At 43.9% G+C, this 19,733-nt stretch overlaps 1 protein-coding gene across 6 annotated transcripts in view; it reads right to left on the bottom strand.

Moving 5' to 3' along the window:
- LOC146189964 (uncharacterized) overlaps positions 1 to 19,467 on the bottom strand; it is a 76,144-nt gene extending 56,677 nt beyond the window's left edge. For 3 of the 6 annotated variants that reach the window (XM_084604685.1, XM_084604683.1, XM_084604680.1), the window contains exons 1-5: positions 19,287 to 19,467; positions 12,060 to 12,420; positions 8,323 to 8,936; positions 2,904 to 2,984; positions 1,392 to 1,616 (exon numbers count right to left, since the gene is read on the bottom strand). In XM_084604685.1, the coding sequence (XP_084460811.1) occupies positions 1,392 to 1,616; positions 2,904 to 2,984; positions 8,323 to 8,936; positions 12,060 to 12,313 (1,174 nt within the window). In that variant the 5' untranslated portion in view covers positions 12,314 to 12,420; positions 19,287 to 19,467. Of the gene's footprint in view, positions 1 to 1,391; positions 1,617 to 2,903; positions 2,985 to 8,322; positions 8,937 to 12,059; positions 12,421 to 18,736; positions 19,158 to 19,286 lie in introns of those variants that run through there. The other 3 variants (XM_084604686.1, XM_084604684.1, XM_084604681.1) reach the window with 3 other exon arrangements.
- Positions 19,468 to 19,733: the final 266 nt, after the last annotated feature.

The raw sequence follows: 19,733 nt of genomic DNA on the forward strand, positions 1-19,733 counted from the left end.
CCGCCTCCTCCCCTCAAGCTCCATGAGAGAGGCCCCCTTCTAGCTGTCAGCCTTTCGTGTTATTCCCAATGAGAAGCAGGGCAACAGAGAAGTTTTCATTTGCAACATACTAAACCAGAGCGTTGAAGCAGGCTGGTTTTGTCAGGCCCATATGCTTGTTTCGCAAATGCAAAACGATTATGGGACCCACTTCAGCACATCTCGCATGCTGAATGCAGCCTCGACAGAATACGTCGTTTTCCAGGAGAGCCTGGAAGAATAAAAAGAAGGGGAAGACAGAACACTAGTGTCACCAAAGTGGGGTCTATGGAAGCCCTCCACCCCGATTCAGCAGCAGACTTTTACGTGACCAAGTCGCCGACTCTTTTTTCGGACTTAAAATAATTGAACAGTATGAAATATCCATCAATTTGAAAAAAAAAAATAATTTCCAGCGAAAAATCAGCTTTAAAACCACGAACTACCCTTTTCCTCCATGTTTCGTTTATATGCCGATAACAGGGAGTTATAGCATAGCGCGATCTGCTACTGTGATCGGCTTCCGCGCGCTGCCTATGCGCATGCGCACGCGCTCTCACTGGCTGATGCAGACGCGGCAGGTGTACGCACCGGCGAGAAGCATGCAGCTCGCTGAAGGTGGTCACTGCAAGCACAGTGGTGCCCCGCAGAAGCAGATCATGCTAAGATGTAACCACCATAACTCTCCAGTTAGAATATCTTGACCAGCCATTCTTTCGTCATATCCATGCCACTTCACGACGTACTGCAACACAGTTGATCATGCCATGAACGAATGCAAGCACCGAGCGAAGCAATCAGTTTCCATGGTAAACGACGATAGCCAAGACCGCAGGAAAAAAGCAAACGGAACGAGAACCCCCCATGAATCATGAATGCACCGCACCCCACCCCCCCCCCCCTTTTCCCACGGGTGGCGGGAGCGGGCGGCATTGGAGTAAGCCATGGCGGACAGTGTTCACGTTCCATTTTCAATCCAATTGCGCTCTTTGTAGGCTGCTCAATGAAAAGGTCAAGCATTCGATTATTGCTACTGCTTCAAATGGTGACGATGAACGAAGAGCCAAGCTAGTCCGTCCGAATAACTGCTTCACCTAGCTTTTACTGATGCGCAAAACCGGTTGTTCGCAAAAACGACGGCCGCTCGCGTCTACTAAGTGATGCCAAAATGAAAACGAGCCTTCAGCCCGAACTTTTGGACACCATAGGGTCCGAAATATCGGCTGTGAAAATGTAAACGCTCCTATGTACTGAGTAACGGCTCCCTAATAAAGTCCGAAATATTGCACAAGTCTGAATTATTGGAGTCCGAAAAATCAGTCTGCTATTAGAGGAAGTACACAACCGCCATGTTCCTTCCCCTCAGCACTCACCACCATCAGTCATGTCGAGTTTTAACCGTTTTGGCTTCCCGGGTTCGACGTCGACATTCAGGGCCCGCTTGAGGTCTGCCAAGATTATGCGGCCGCCACTGGTCACCAACTTCTTCAGCACCTTGGACTCCTCGGAAGTGCCTTCCTTTTTGACGGCCGCTGCTGGTTCCTCAGACTCCTCCTTCTTCACCCCAGCCTTCTTGGGGACTCCAGGACCCGCTTTTCCTGGATCAAATGCGTTGAGAACCAGAAGTAAAGACACCGGAGACAACTCCATCCAAATCACATTCTTTTTATAATACAAGTGTTTGTTTACACTTTTTAGCCCCGTTCACATTCCACACTAGAGCGAAACAGGTATTTCCGAGCCAAAAAATTTTTATGCTGGAATGAATGTTTTTTGGTTTTTTTTCACCGCTACGTCACACCCCACGATGTGACTAGTGACATCATCACGAGAACTGAGGATCCTGCGACCTCTGGCTAGGAGTTGACGGCAGTGTAGCCTAGATTCCGGAGGTCAGTAAACAAAGAAGAGGTACCTCACATTACCACAGTTGGAAAGCGAAAGAAAAAAAAAATTGCCAGGAAAACTAGGCCGCAGCTCAGACAAAAGGTTCGGTGAGAGTTCCAAATTTTGCACAAGGGCAGCGACGGCTGCTTACCGATGGCAGTAACTAGGCTCTTGCTGTTGGTCAAGCATTCCTAGAGAGAACCCCGTTCGAAGTGGCATTTCAAGGTCTGCCACATTTAGCAACAAAAATGTCAGTATGCGAGAGCTTCGGCACCGATCTAAGCAACGAAGCTTGGCGGCAGGTAGAGGTGGGTGGAAACTAAATACATCACGGAGGACTTTACATAAGTCGATACCGTAAGCAGCCGACGTCTGCTTGAAAATTGTAAAAGGCATCCGAGAAATGCTTTTCGCTCACGAGTGCGTGTCCCACGGACACTGCATTTCCCTGACAGACACGCTCTGTGGATAAGTTTCCACGGCAAACAGCATGGAGCGGTGTGCATGAATCGTCTTTAACAGTATTGAAGTACTGAGCTCCAACAGCATTGAAGTACTGAGCTTCAACAGTAATGAAGTATTGAGCTTCAACAGTATTGAAGTAGTGTTTTCAGATTACCAAAGAAGCAAATAAAAATGAGCAAGAACATAAAAGGCGAGAAAATAGAAGCACAATCTAAGCAACTAGTGATTAAGGGAGCCGCAATGTGATGCACGTGAAAGAGGATCCACGAAAAGAACCCCCAGACAGGAGTCATTAGGTAGACCTTAAGTGTTCCTCCAATTTTTTTCCCATGCTAAAACAGCAGTTTCCAGTTCACCTAACGCCGTTCATCCTAGTGCGCATTAATATTTTTGACCAAAATGTCCAGAGACAGAAAAAAAACGAGACATGGTTTACACATTGCGTACAGAGAGGCATGACACAATAAAAGACCAGCAAATTTTCTTAATTTGAACTCCTCACAAGGCGGAAAAAGGCATGCATCTTCACTCACCAGTACCATTGAGAAGAGGCGTCTTGCCCTTGCTGTCCAGTTCGCATTCTTCACCCACTTTCACATCTTCATTTTTCAGCTCTGAAAGCAACGTTGTGAAAAGTAAAAAAGCAAAGAAAATGTCACTTAAAGTCGAACAAAAGTCCAACTTCTATGCCCACATATTTCGGCTCAGCAGCAAGTTATGCGTGTTGCATGAAAAATGCTTACAAAGAACAGTGGTGGAACTGACAACGGGCCCCTCGTAACAAACACACACCTTCGCTAAGCCTGGAGGGCAGCACTAGCAAAGGAATTCCACACAAATGCTGCTTCCTTGGCAAGATGTAGCATGATTAGTGCTTGCTTATCAGATCCGCCGTGCTAAGCCCTCCAAAGGGCTCATAAATGTTGCACGTACAAAATAATCAGGACATGATTTTACTGTAATACCTTCTCAGCCCATCAGTCATGCTCAACTGATCTGAGCATTTAGCTCTGGCAATTATGACTCCCCATGAAGATTTCCATGACGCTTTAACGCATAATTCCGAACTCTCAACAGTACGATCCAGCAAATTCTTCCTTCTCACTGGTTGTATGTCAATGAGTTAATTGTTGCTCAGAAATGTCAACAAACGCAACCTAAAGTAACATACACCCACAAAAATAATTACAGGAATAAATAAGGAACGAAACAGGGTGAGCATTGCAGTACCCTTGCATTTGATGCCGCCTCCTCGGCCGTTCATGGCCTGCTTTACAGCTACATGCAATAAAATCACATAGTACAACCTAAAAGGGAACCACCCCCTGGAAAATGTTAGCAATTTATTTTATTGTTGCCAGTTGTCAAAAAAAAAAAAGTGCACAGAAAAAAAACACAGAACAAAGTGGATTCGAACCATGACTTTGGCACCTGAAAACGCAACATTAATCCTTTGGGCTACAGAAGCGACGAGAACAGTGGACTTTATTTGCGCTCTTCTACGTTCTAACAATATTTCTGCTATTTGTCACCAGGTGACGCTGTTCAGAGGACCCTACTATGTAGCCTCAATGCCTTTTGCCTCCGCTTTCAGGGTGAGGACACCCTTTGTACCACCCCGCGCCGCTGTTTTCTCCTCCCGGCAACATGTTGGGTCCCACTAGACCGTTGCATGCAGCGAGCAATACTTGCGGTGGGGGCTCTCCGCAGTCGTGCGGCGACTGAAATAATGCAAATGATCTGGAAAAAGACTATTTTTTTTATTTGATCTTGGTAGTAATGTTCTGACAGTTGCGAGAGTGATCTTTACATGATGCAGCGGTTGTAGTTGGATAACGAAATTCCGAACAAACATGCTGCATTTGTTGTTCGAGCAGAGGTCTTTTCACACCACCGCGATCGTGTTTCTCCAATGTGCCAACAGCACTGAGGGTGATCTAGCTTACAAATGTAACTATTTTTGTGCAGTTTAAACCAACTTTTCCACCATTCATTCAGATCCCTCCCCTGCATCTTATTACTGTATGATATCTGAGGTATATTCAATCCAGCAAATGCAATTTTCTCTTCCAAGCCATTGTTCTCAGGGGTGGACAGCCGAGGACAAATCTGAATCCAGGAGGTCATATTTTCTCCCGTTCTTCTAGTTGCCTGTTCGAAACAATATCTTGCAGACGGTTAGGTTTCCTCCGAATGGGGACGCTTGGCGGTAATGATGGCTTGCGAGATTGTAGTTGCTATGTTGCCTTTTCTAGGATAAATTTAAACATACATTATTTTTATTTTTGTAAATAGCCTGGTGTACACAAACCCGAGAGAATGTGGGCGAAGTTGCTTATTTGAGAAAAAAAGTAGTTTTTAGAAGGAAACTATTGCGACTAGTTTTGTACGGTCTTCATCTGCACTTTCCCTCTAAAGGGGCCAGACTTGAATTCTGTCGAGTTCATGTAAACGTATCTAATGACGAAGACCACTGAAGCTTCAATGGTTTTCTTCATGCGATCAAGTTACCAAGAAACCTGGCAAAATAAGCCCCTGATTGCAACACTTACGGCACACCTATCATTACGGCAACTATCAGAAAGATGCCGGAAACTTGCCGCCTATGTAGCTTGTGCGGAACCGTCCGCTCTCGCTCTATAATCGTCGGCACAGCAAATTCGTGTAGAATGAATGAAAAACCAATTTATAGTCATAAAGCGCACGGAAAGAAAGCACCCAAGAAGGCGACAGACAAGCTTTAGACATCGCCGCTGAGTCGTTTAGATGAGCAAGATTTAAATTTAAAGATTTCAGCGCAGACACATGCGTGAGAAAATTTTGCTCATGCCAATGTGGCCTGTGACGCCAACAAAAGAAAGCCCTTTTTCTTACCCTCCGCCATCTCTTTTATACTGAAATGGGCAAGGGTTATACTTATACCTACTGGCATCATTAGAATAAACTTGGTGAGGTAGGGTGAAAAATCAAATGGGAGGGAGTGGTAGTCTTTGTGAACTGCACAAATGCAGCAATGAGAGCTTCAGATACACACCTCATAGTGAAAGCCCCTACATAATGCAGTCATTTTACCGGGAAATGCCGTCTTCATCAGGTTACTCGAGAAAGCCTCGGTATATATAGGTATTGCGTAGCAGGTTAGACCTCCCCTTGTGGCCATCATTTCAGCTAAAAGCGCTTGTTCGAAGGGCGCCCTTTAAAACGACGAAAATATGACGAACAAAGAGATGGAAAACGACAAATTCGTGGGAACGTCTTTACCAACAATTTTCCACCTCGCCTGTGGCATAGCTTGACAGCTGCGAGAGCATGACACGTTTTCAAGCTTACTCAACAGGACATGTAACTCAGGTCTTGTGTACAAAGGAGACTTCTGATAGCATTGTGCAGAAGGTGTAGCTCAGAATGAGGAGTTTCGTTTGTGTAGGCGTGCTGGAGGGTAGAAAAAAAGCAAAGAATCGGCTGAAATTTCTCTGCAGCTCCGCAGATGACCAATGCACACTTTTCATAAATAGAAGACTTATAAAATAGATTACTATTATTCGGATATTCCAACATGCATGCTACACACAGGATCTCCAGAGTGTTCCTGTCACTATCTCAAACTAGTGTGAAACCTTCTAGAGAGAGCTCCTGTCGCTATCTCAAAATGCTCTCAAAGCAACTCTCTTACGTACCGACTACTTTTGTTATACTACAAAAGGCATTCACACTAAGTCCCAAGGAATCGAAATTTTGACTATCGCAGGTGAGCAAGCTGCGACAAGGTATGCTATGCATATCAGAATATAAAGGCTGTTCTTAAGGCAAAGAGCTTCTGGGCAGATGACTGACAAAATAAGACGGAATTTAACGCAACTAACTTCGTTTCACAGCTACAACACTCTCCGATGCCATTGTGCCTAGCTAGAATACCAAATTTTCGGAAATTCGCGCCATAGCGGTAGTTTTATTATCGAAACAGGCCGCTCCATTGCGCTCAATGCTTCCAAACGGGCGAGTGGGACCCAACATGCCACCAGAGAGAGCAGTGCCTCCACCCTGAAAGCGGAGGCCAAAGGCATCGAGGCACCCTAGACACTATCGTTGAGAAAACGAAATAATACCGCTAAATGTGCTTTAAACGAACTTTCCTAAGAAAGCTGCACTAGGTTGAGTCAGAATCCTTCCGAAAATTCCCCAAATGGCGCTCTGCGTGTGAGGAAAGGAACTCTGGGCGCATAATGCCTGCCACATCTCAAAAGAAAGCATTCGACATGGATAAATAACGACAGGAATGAAACCCGAATTCTTACGATGACATTGCATGTTTCAGAAGCTACTTGAGTTATTTCTCATATTTAACTGTGGTATTCATTTAGCTAGGCTTCCTGCAAAGAAGAAAATCTAAAGTATCTGGTGCAGAGCTGATTTAGGCAAGATTGAAAGCTGGTTCAACACTTATTACAATTTGTAGATAAAGAGAATTTAGGTAGGTATGCTCTCTAAATGATTACATTCGCTCCGCTTTTTGTTTTTGTTTTCAACCATGTAAATGCGGTTCACATGAAATAGCCACTTCAATGTACCTTGCTAAATTCACTCAGAGCACACCCGCACAGCTGTGAGAAGTCGAGGCTCATGTGTCGCCTTATTCAGTACCACAGATCTGGTCGGCAGATCAACCTTGAGTGTTCTGCTGCAAAAGGAGTCGCTCCAAACGACCAACGGAAGGTGCAACCTACCAAGGGGTCGAACAGCAGACTTAAAAATCGCCATGTCGAAGCAAGAAAACATGCTCCAGCGCCACCAGTGGAAATCGCCATAATACAAGGCACAATCCTGGTAATGTCCGCAGTAGCCTCTGCGCTATTTAGAACTCGCTCTTCCCTTTTCAGCTCGCTGTCATTTTTGCTACCTTGCATAACCTACAGGAATCAACTGATCGACCATTTCTTGTTCGGTCAATTCGGCCGCCACTGTGCAACAACCAAGTTGTCATCAGCAGTGACAAAGTCCTCAAAGCAACATTCGGAGGCACAAGCTGAGCAGTGACGAGGCCAAGATGCTTCCGATCATTCTTCACAGCGCCCTTGGAGTGCATGTCTTTAGTTTTCATGCCTGTCAGCTATTAATGACAGTTTTTTCTTCTTTTTTGCTGCCCCTAGATGATGCCGCATGTGAATGCACAGGCGGATTAAACACATTTCTGCAGCAGCCAAATGAAACAATCAAAATATTGCATTTCCGGAAGCTTTTCCGGCTCCTTTACGCATTGTCAACCATACGAATGCAAGAAATTGCTTCGTTACAACCAATCGAGCGTCAAATTATGTATTTTCAGCTTCGGTGTTCATTTATTTACCCTCAGGGCCAGAGGCATTACAGAGGGGAGTCGTAAAAAATTTACAACAATTACCAAGAAACGCAGTTAAGCATATAAAACAAAATGAGTATCTTTTAATCATACAGTGTTAACTAAATATTACTTAATTATACAATGCATCAAGAAGTTATAAAGTAAGCTTCTCCTAATCAAACAATGTTAGCTAAACAGTTTTTAAACAGCTCATTATAATTGAGAGACACAATTTCAGCAGGAATGTGGTTCCATTCATGAGATGTACACTGGGTATCAAAGTTAGTGTTTCAATAACCCAGAGCTCCAACCAACCAAACTCTATTTTTGCTTCGTGTTTTATCCAATAATCCAGTACATCCGAATTCGTTACAATGAGGTTCGACTCTGCAGGATCATCATGATAATGATCATCACCACCATACTATGTTTCTGCAGGCCCCTCCCAAGTCACTACACATAACTCCGCCCTGTAGTTTCTGATCTCGTCTGACCCTCTCACTTCATGTTGTGACCTGCTTCTGCACAACCCATATGTCCATTTCCAATTTCAGGTTACCACCAAAAGGTTACCCCCTCAAAAAACTGGTCCCGAGAAGCAGCTGAGCACTCACTCTTGGCCGGCGGCTCTTCCACAGCAACCACCTGGACATCATCGCTGCTACTGCTGAAGGACTTCTCTGTCTCTGCAGGCTCCTCAGTGGGGTCCTCCGAAGGCTCCTCCTTGGACTCATCAGTGTTCTCCATGCTCACTGTGGAATCATCAAGCACCTCCTGGCAGTCCATGTCCTCTATGCTCTTACTGTCCCGCACATCCTCCTCTTCCTCGTCCGGAACAGTCAACACACTGTCGCCGTCATCACTTTTCGCCTTCTTGTCCTCAGAGGCCTCCTCCTCTTTAGGTTCGTGCTCTGGCTTCTTTTCCTCACTTTCAGCTTTTTCATCCCCTTGTTCAGAGCCAGGCAGCGCTTCAGAGCCAGGCGGCGCTTCAGAGCCAGGCGGCGCTTCAGAGCCAGGCGGCGCTTCAGAGCCAGGCTGCACTTCAGAGCCAGGCTGCACTTCAGAGCCAGGCTGCACTTCAGAGCCAGGCTGCACTTCAGAACCAGGCTGCACTTCAGAACCAGGCGGCGCTTCAGAGCCAGCCTCCTTGTCAGCCTCCGGTGGCTTGGGCGAGGAGGCACAAATGGGCTCTTCAACATCTCTGCTCTCTGCTGCAGACTCCTCCGGCCTGCGTGTTGACAATCAACACGTTTGTAAATGCCGAGAAAATACCGGCTCAGAAAGCTCTTTCTTAAATATTCAGTTCAGTCAATGTGCGTCGTCTACCGCATAGAATAATTGCAGGGTGTGGTGGTTTAAAAACCCCTTTTCATGAGATAGTCGCCTAACTTGTAAGTGGGCTTATATGACAATGATTCTTTGATTTCAATGCCATAAGCACAGCCTGGCCAAAGAGTGTCGAGGTTAGCATGTTTTGGCCTGCATGAGGCAGGGTCGACGACTCATTTGCCATAGCATTTCACTCAAATGAATTCAAGCACAAGGCCAGCGTAACCTTATACACATAAAATCGACAGGCAGCCAGAGGAACTAGAGATTACATCCCATACTTCCCACATACGAGGCAAATAAATGCTCAAGCTGCTAGCTTCCCACCCAGCTCAAACCATTGTCCCAACATCGGCAACGACCGGTTCAACTTTGTGAGAAGTGCATTGACAACATAGTGCCACTACTGGGCTAATAATGGGCCAATATGTTGTCCTTCCCAAGTTGGAAGGAAGCTCATCAGTACCGAACAATAGTAGCAAAACAACTAATAGTACCAACACTAGCAACCAATCGTATCAGAAAGTAAGAACATCAATAAACTCTAACCAATAGTAAGCAGGCATGAAGTACAAAGTTGAGAATACAGGCAACTCAAGCATGACAGAGGTTGAAATTAAGTTACTTTGAACCTGCCAATAATAACCAGACAAAAGAACCGACCATTTTCACTGTTGTATTTCACACGCCTTACCCTCTAATCACAAACGACCCATCTTCTCAAAAATCTCCAGAGCACTTGACAATGCCAGCCTTGCCAACAGGTCAGAAGCAAAGCACTGCTTCATGTCTCTCCTGTTTTCACGTAAGCTTTGCGGAGAGAACTTTTTCCTGAAGGGGGTTTCTCGTTTGCAGCACCCATGTTTCACGAGCACACTCCAAGGTTTTGGACACGTGTAAAATAGCGAGCTGGTTTAAAGAAAAAAATAACTGGCGTCAACAAGTCAACTTCTCCAACATCCTGAATAAGCAAAATGAAAGAGCTGGTGAGCTCCATTAATATTTTTGAAATATTACCAAGAATTACACACTGTGCAGCATCGGCATGCCAATGACAAGAACAATGATGAGACATGCCGACTGCTCGTCAGTCGCACAAAGATGCTGCATGGCACGAAATAACTAAAGATAGCTTCACAGCATACCTTAGTAAGCACGAAGCTACTGGGTATCCTCCAACTCAAGATAGTAATAAAAAAAAAGAAAATGATATTTACAGAAACAAACACCACAGGCTGTTCACTGATAGTAGGAACAAGCAAAAGAAGTCTGAATGAAAAGTGTCTCAACTAAAGTTTGCAGTAACATTTATTAACTCCCAACACCTTGCATTAGAAAATGCGCACAAAAATTGCAGTCTCCACTCGCACTCACAACCAAGCATGGCATAAAAAGTCATCCACTGCCAATCGGGCAATGCAAAAAAAATGCTTTATTTTTTTTTTTCAAATTAAAGCAAGGTATGGAAAGGAATGACCAAAGATGACAATAACTGTATAAGGGTAGTATTTAAAGGAAATAGTACTTTTTTAAAACTGAATGAAGTATGGACACTGTATCTTCTCTACAGAATTAAACGTCTGCACTAGCATTATCTCCTTTTGAGAATAAGATTACATAATGAACAAAAGCTCTGCCCTTAAGAGGGGGCAGGGCTCCTGGAAATTTTGTTTTTGCATTTAGACTAAACACAATTCCAAATATGTAATCAGCTTTCTTATGTGTATGCTAGTTTCAAAATATTCGACATTTTCACTCTTTTGTTTACAGAAACAATAGATTAAAAAAAATCATACAAGAAAACTATTCTTAACATGTGGCTAGAAGTGTCACTAAAAGAAATAGAATGTAAGAACTACTTATTTTCTTTATTAACTCCATATTAATCATTTTGCAACTTGTTGAAGTCTGGTGCAGAGAAAAGATTTATGAGCCTTCTAATTTAGATCGCACAAAAAGATTAGCATGCATAGAATCAGAAATCTGTTCCAAACATTGTAGAGCATGCTACAATGAAAATTATCCCTTTAACCTGCTGCAGGTGTGAAGATACCCTTCTTGTACACTAGCAAACTGTCAAAAATTTGTTTTGAGAAAAAAAAAAAAAATGAACAGAGATGGGATTTCAGCTCGTTTGCACCTTATAAAGTGGAATTATTGATCCAGGGAATAAATAAATTAGTTGGTATGCAGAACATGGCCTGTAGATTTCCAAAATGTCATATTCAAAAATCTTTTTTTTTTTTTTCTCCCAATCTTTGGCCCATCAAAAGCCCTGTCCATCCTTAAGGGTTTTACACGATAGTGTCGGCTACCAGCCCACATATAAGCTGCGCTTTAACCAACCCATATGAACATGCCTGCGTGGCTTGGGGGTTACATGTATGCAAGGGTCCTGTCAGGTTGATTCTAGTATCACCCTCCCATATGAAAAGAGAGACCCAAGTTGGCAGCTTCTACGCCCTACCCCACGCCCAGCCAACGTGCGGCCATGCCGGCTGCCAGCAAGGTGCTAGAAATATTTTGGATGATATGACGGCGCCAGCGGAGAAACATTTGTCCCTACTTCCCTCGTCCGCCTCGAGATTGGGGCGAGTCTGGCCAACCTTACCCGCTGTCAGGCCCGTTTCCAGTTGTGTCCTATGTGTGCAAGTGTGCCAGCGGCTTGTTAGGTGATGCGTGAAAAATATTTGTAGCTTAATTAGCGCTCCCGTGTCTTCCTGAAGGCGACATACGTGGTAATGACAAGAAGCCCACCAAGCTTTGCCCCTTACCTTCCCCTCTTCCCCACTCCTCCCTCTCCCAACTGACATACCCTCCACTTCCTCTTCCTTGCAATCGCTCTCCATGCCCTTACCTCTTCCCTCACTCTACCCTACCACTACCCCTATGTTGCTTCCCTCTCCACATAGCAGCTGTGGGGACTCTAACGCTCTACTATCGGTCAGTTTGCAAAGTGAGGAAGGTGAAATTGAAAATGACTGCCAACAGCCCTCAAAGAAAATGACCGCAGATCACTCACTTTTCCTTTTCAGCACTGGCTTCGACGTTCTTGGTTCGGGGGCTACTTTCCTCCTCATCAACCTTTGCCTCATCCAGGATCAGGAATTCATCCTCCATGTCGCTGGACATGTTGAGGCCCTTGGCCTCCATTTCCTCCTCTTCTTCAGTTCGATGCAGTATCCGGTCGACATCCCCCGTTGGCGAGACCATGCGGTTATCGGCAACGGGCACGGCCAACTCGGTGGCGGCTTCACCTCCTCCTGCGCTATCCATGCTTGGGCACTTGCTACTAGGATGTTTCACTCCTTAGTAGTTGTAGATCTCGATGCATGCAGCCACAGCTCAACGAGAAGCGTGTACGGGGCTTCATCAAATCGCTACTGTAAAAAAAAAAGAATAATGGGGCGTAAGACAGCGACGTTATGACAAGAAATTTGACTGTGCAATCCATTTATAGGCGCACACAGAACTTGGCAGCACTTCGTGCTAAGCCAATCCTTTCACTGCCAGACACTTTGTAATCATAGAGGCATTTAAGTCAATGCAAGAAGGCAAAATAATGTGGACAACTACGCCAAACGGCAGAGCTAAAAGTTCATGAAGCAAAATGCTTTTTGCGCCGTGTATGTATAAGTACAGCAAAGAATGAAGTGTTGAAAGTTAGCTCTTATTCTGTCTGTTTGTCTGCCTTCATCTCTGAGTCACTTCCTTTACAATCATGCCTTACCAACACGCCCAACCAACCATTGCTGCTCCATACAGGAGTAATAACGGGCTTAATATCCTACAAATTGTATAACTCAACCTAGATATAGAGCGAGAGCTATACATCTATGACCCAGAGTAGTCGCAGGCTGTCCCGCTGGCTCTCCTCCATGGCAAAACAAAATGTGAATGACAAAGACCGCTTATACACCCCCATGAAATCTATGGTCCAATGACCAACTATGCACACGGCTACATGACCGACGACATACAAGAAATACAACTTTGGAGCATCACACCAGACTCAATGCCAAATGCCGTTGGGGTAATTGGTTGACACAACGTTAAGCAGCCTGCTTAACTTTAAACCAAACTGTAAGCACCTGGCTTCATGGTCAAATTGTCCCGCCCGATGACCTTGGCCAAACCTGGTGTAATAGAGCGCTCGCTCTAAAAACAATATACGTAGGCAATGCAGGACGTCACAGAGACTAATATATCTTGGCCAAATCCCCCCATCTGAAGCAAATAATACACTTCCCCACGCAGAGAATCCATGATCAAGCTTGAAAGTTGGCAAGCCGTTTCCAGCAAATTATTACATTTTGGGCCCTCCTCCATGTCATGCACCTACAAATATCTGCCAAGTAATGACTACTGGCCAGATTCTTTTAAATGCTACACAGCTCCCGTGACCCAGACCAATTAGGCATGTCTGGCATGTCTGGAATCTCAGCGTGCGTCGGCAACACAGTGACGAGACCCCAGAGGAACGCTGGCCTTTATGCACGCAAAAAATGGCGAGAGTAGGAAAGAAGGCACTAAAACGTTGAAACTCAAAATTTTTTTCAGCACGTAACTCAGCTTCTACAGGCACGTTAAAAAAAAAAATTGATGGAGGACTTTCGCGAAGTGTATGACAAGCATATCACAACTTTAATAAGTAGTGCTGCAGGTTCCTTTTAAAGTGAGCTGCCACCACAAAGCACACTAGCATTTTTGTATTTCGCCCGAATTGAAAAGCCCCTACTAGAGCTGGAATCATACCCACAAACTTCAAAAGCGAAGAACAAATGATTGGCCGCAGCCAAGTTTGGATGGAGGCGAGACACAGGATGCCCGTGTACTATGCATTGTCAGGGCACCAGGTAGTCAAAATCATTCACAGACGTCCACCACGGTGTCCCTCTTAGCCAGAGTCACATTCGAATCTCATAAACCGAACCTAACCAAGCCAAATTAGTCACTAATATCACAACTGAATGAAGGTGAATGACTGAATGCCCTGAACTTAACATTACACCCCAGCCATCCTTGTGGAAACTGAAGCAACATGAGGGAAGAGATTAGTTATTTACTAGACACAAATGAATTCTATCTATATGGTAATTTATGTTTACCCTCCACATGAATAAAAATTAAAAGAACACAACCATATCATCTATACTCTCTCAACCATATAAAATGACCAAACATTGTAAAAGCTGAATAATGGTTATAACATTCCAGGACTTCATTGCTTATCGTCCCTTCATAGCAAAAATGTAAACTTACTGAGTAATAGTATTATTATCATATCATTTGAACGCTGCTAATATGAACGCTACTCAGTGTTTAAATAGGATAAAACTATGCATAAATATGCAGGCACATTGTAAATTACGACCAAAATTCAAGACTCCTCTACCCCCCTAGTGAGAACTGTGACCCTAGAAAGAGCAGGCCACTTCGCCGTTAAGGCTAGCTCTCATACAAATCATGTTTAGGCACCTGGACTATATGGCAGTTGACAGTGACCTACCTTGCTTTACTTTAAATATAGTTCCTGAGCAGAAATGAAAATTCACATTTTACACTATGTACTGCAGGTTACAACAGTATGGTTATGATCATCTAAATTGGATTGATTCTAATATTTCATTTGCTTTTTTTTTTTTCCTTAAACCCCTTGCAAGCACCTGTGTCATATTGTTTTATTTTAATCAATGCATGCCTTCCTGCGCTGCCCTTTAAAATTTTTTATAAATATAAGATTTAATCTAAAAGGCAGGCAGCACTACACCTATGATGATGAGTGCCTGTCACCGCCCCAGAACCAGCCATAATATCAAAAGCAATGCGCACACTGATAGTTGCCCAGTCTGAGTGGTTTCTTGAATCTTGTTGCCGTTACTGAACGGCATGCATCACTTGGTGTATTTAAACACACACTGATTGAGATGTGGAACTAAGTGTTTTAATTAAAACTGTCATCGATGTCAAAAATTGTTTAGCTTTTTGAGTGCCTGTTACTGTTGTATTTTTCTATTGTTAATTTGCATCTTTGAGTGGGAAAAACAATTTCATCTGTACCGCGCTGTTTCCCCTGTGTACAAATTGTATGGGGCTCTGAACCTGTTCAGGTGCAAGTATGCGCCTTTTGTTCGGGGTCCTTTAGTTTCTGTATAAGGCAACTAAGAATAAATTTCAAACTTCAACTTCAACTGCACAATGTCCACATAAAGAAAGAATAATTGCTGGTAACAGATGCTCACATACCGAAAATCACACATATAAAGCGAAGAAGGGAAAAAAACTGCCTTGTAACTTCTTTGCACACAAACATATTTTTCACCAACGGTGTCCTAAAAGACTGAACTGCAACCACGTGGCACCTTGTATTCCAGAACACAATTTTCAAATCATCAAAACAGCATATAGCCATAAATAATACTACAGCAACTTCTACTCTTGCCGATCACTAATTATATGTGTCCAGCCTTTTGCATTCAAGGTTACACCAAAGCAAACTTTTCAATGATCTCATTCCTGAAAAAGCTCGCAATATTCAAGTAAGTCCTGCTCAAGGTAGCTAGAACACTGTAACAGAAACCAAGGCTAAAATAATAAAGTTAGGTAATATCTTCATTAGTACTAGTTCATAACCCTTTCTATTATTGCACCGTATAACCTGTTTCAAACATTTAAAAAAAACGTAGTAGTCAGCACAGGGTATTTCCACAGCCATTTTAAAATAACACGAAAATGCAGTTTAGCTTTACTGTTGCTACAAGAAAAACATCCCAATATGGACATTTCCACAGCTGGATTGAGAGGCAAGCGAAAGATGCGAGTTCCACCGTTAATTGTGCACGCATTCAAAAGCAGTTGCGCTAATTCTTGCTCCAGGCAAACCAGCACTCGCGCAAAAAGCACTTACTTCACATCAAACCTTCTATCGAGTGCAGTTTAAAAAGAACCTCTTTTGTAAAAACAATAAACTATATAGTTTAACATCCCAGTCCAACAAGTTGGCTGAGAGAAGCCATATTGGCGAACGGCTCATAGACCTAGCATTCTTTAACATGCACAATCAACACTCGGTACACGGGCACTTTTGTGTTTTGCTAGGATTCGGCCCAGGAGGACAACAGCCTGTGCCATCTAACACATGAAGCTAAGCCTAAAAATAGCATGGGGAAAACAGGGCCATCTAAAATAAAATACCTAGCAGCATCAACCATAATGATAAATCACAATATAAAATTCGCCTGCTACTTTTTGGTTTGTTTCTTTCTTTTATTTTTCAATTTTCAACAAATAGATGCGCTGTTTTCATGAAGTTGACACATGCCGCTCTAAATGCACAAGCGAAAGACATGCAAACCTTAACTGCAGATGTGTAGTATAGCAAAGCCGTCATTGTTTTCTTTGTAAAACCAAGGACACACTTGTTTTGTTTTTGTTTTTCATATTGACGTTATGGACTTATGAATACTCCATTTATTGCTGGGCCACACTATGCACAAGTAAAAATCTAAACAAACCTTGTGCATGGTGCTCAAGATGTCCATCCATGTTACAATTCTATGCACAGGTAAACATCTAAACAAACCTCGCGCATGGTGCTCAAGATGTCCATCCATGTTACGATTCTATGCACAGGTAAAAATCTAAACAAACCTCGCGCATGGTGCTCAAGATGTCCATCCATGTTACAATTCTATGCACAGGTAAAACTCTAAACAAACCTTGAGCATGGTGCTCAAGATGTCCATTCATGTTACAATTCAACTTCAAAGACAAAAAAAAGAAAAAAAACTATTCCTAGAGAACAAAGTATGAGACGAACCCTTAAATAAGAGTGTAACAGCTCACCAGCATTTTCCTACCACGGTACCACTGACCAACAGGCCAAAACACATGAGCCCACCAACTAGCAACTTTCAGCAACTGAAAAGCAGGCTCTTCGACATGTAACCCCCACAGCACAAAATAAAATGCAGTTTTCTACCACTGTTGGTGCACTAGTGAATGCCCTATGGAACTCAAGTGCCGTTCAGTGTCACTTAACCCGATAAGAATTGCATCCCTTGCTCCAGCACAGATTTTTTTCTCTTTTGTACCAGCAACTTAACCTCTTTAGTTGCCAACATTCAAACAAATTGTAAACGTAGTGCCCTGACTATACTGCAGCTTAAATACATCCTTTACTGAAGCTCAGTAAAGACACAAGGCCTACCAAACATGACAGTGCTCCTTTAAAACAGGACATGTAATCATCAATATGATACAATTTAGCCTAACCGTGTAGCAAGGTTGCCTGATACAACTAATGTCGCAACTAGAATAAATACTGCAATTATTGGCTCTGAACTGTTCCAAGTCAGCTGAATTCTCAGCAACAAGAGGACCTTTAAATTTTCCCCCGTCTGCTGAGTAACCTAATAAGCCAACAGTAAAGCTCCACCAAACTCATGTGGACACAAGTTACCTGCTATGACTGCACACACTGTTGTGCAACAAGGATCTGATGCACGATGTAAGCCATCTTATGTTAATAATGCTTTTGTGAAAAAGGACACCACTGCATTGTCATCCCAGCCTGACCAGACAACCCTCTGAACAAGCCCTACTTGACATTTCCGTCCTTTAAAGCACTTCCTGATGGGTGAATCCTCAGCATTCAATTGCACTGCTGCATTACAGTGAGTATCCAACCCAAAAACCAGTAGGCAAGAAATAAGCATACAGAAACAGACCAGGACCCTTGAAGGTGAAACACGGAACGGGAGTGTAAGTTCTCAAGCAGACCGATTAAATTCAGCGTTTCAAATTGTAGCAATTACAAGAGGTGGCCAACTTGGCGCACATTGCTTCAAATCAATGGGCAGGAATAGACGAGGATGATTGTTGTGGACCCTCTCGCACTTTTATTTCTGTATGATCCTGGAGGTTTGTTTCAAGAATGTAAACAAACAATTTGCAATTGTCACAATGCATTGAAATGATCACGAAAGTTTCGGTGAATATGCAGTAATAAATCAGCCTCAAATATTAAACTCGTCCTCTTAAAACAGTAGAGGCTGTATTACTGCACAGTTAAATAGATACAGGCTATATTAAATTGACATTTCTCTTTGTGGGATCACTACAACAGTGCTAATACGAGCAACTCAACAGTTTTGCGACTTGTGCATTTCCTTTCGAGCGCCAATGTCATGGTTAGCAAATGCCAAAGGCAACATTTTGGCGTCTTTACATTTTCATCAGCACAAATATTCAAGTGCCCTCTGAGCTTCCACATATTGCAAACAGTAATCAAATGTATCTCGTGATCAACTATGATTTAAAAAAAAATAAATAAATAAAAACGCAGTCTGGGGGGGTTTGGTTGTCACGTGTGCATCGGTTCAAACTATGATAAACTATGATCAACCATGCACATAGCGAGGCAAGCGTAAGGACGAACCTGCCCACAACCTCCTCGACTGCTTAGGTGATCATGAAAACGGAGTTAGCGAGCGCTGATTACGATTCTCTTCCACAAAAGCGCGTCGCATGCCAGACGTCGATGGGATATGAAAAAAATTGTCAGGCTTTTCGCTGTCCCCTCAGGCACCTACCAGTGGTTACGTACTGTTTAGTAACCACATTATATAGTAACTATCAGCATATAGTCAGTGGCAGGTTAGCAACAACCACAAGAGATTCGCAAATGCATGGACTCACACGCAGTTCCGCACGAAGATCGAATCAAGCAGCAAAGTCAAGATGACAAATCCCACGATTGTCAACATCGACACAAAAACGCCCGAGATTTCATCGGCCCGCCAATCAAAGCAAAGACTCCAGGACCGAAGGCTTGCCGCAGCAACCTCCGCTCATCACACATCAACGAAAGCGACGTTGGCGCAGACCACAAGCGAACATCCATTTTCGCGCGGCAGCGATGCTTCACCACCGCTAACGCCATCTAGTTTCTGGGTGGAGCCTGATCAAGCGAAGGCAGCATTCTAGTCTCGCAAACCAAGGCCGGCAAAGCCGTCGTGCATCCGCGGCACGCTAGACGGGAACAGGACGGCACCGACCACCACTGTGACGACACGAATCCCCGAGCACTCGCTTAGCAAAATTTAGGCTTAGCTAGCAAAACCTAGCGGCCTATGTAGGAAACTCTACAGCATGCTAACGCGCCGCCGCGTCGCGACGCAAACAAAACAACAAAAGGCCACCCTACTCGTCATACTTCGTGAAGCCGCATGAAAAAAAGCTAACTTACCTCAGCCTCCTGCACAGCGGTATTCTTGTGGAATTCGCGATTAACGCAGTCCTCGTAACAATAGGACAAACAGACAAACAGATTTCGTACGATAGAAGCGCTTTGCGCTTAGTTACAAGAGGAGACAACGACTATCCCACAATTCATTGCCCGGCGAGCTCCCGGATGAAGTGCGACCAATCACTGGCATCAAAGCTGTGCGCAGGCGCGGGGCAATCGAATTTCGTCTACGTCATCGGCACGAACCAATGACGATTCCGTCAGAGGGCCCGTATACCAAAGTGCGAAAACCTGATCATTCGCCACTTCATGTACGTGACACGGTTCCAGCGCGCACGCACTTGTGCAAAGTGCAGCGCTTTTTCTATTTGATAGAGAAACTACAGAACTATCTCGAGCCCTGCGATCTTAACTGCAGTGCAAGCGCATATTAAACATATTTGCTCT

This window comes from Amblyomma maculatum, chromosome 5 (assembly GCF_055883805.1).
Source record: "Amblyomma maculatum isolate TAMU_Amacu chromosome 5, ASM5588380v1, whole genome shotgun sequence".
Lineage (NCBI taxonomy): Eukaryota > Metazoa > Arthropoda > Arachnida > Ixodida > Ixodidae > Amblyomma > Amblyomma maculatum.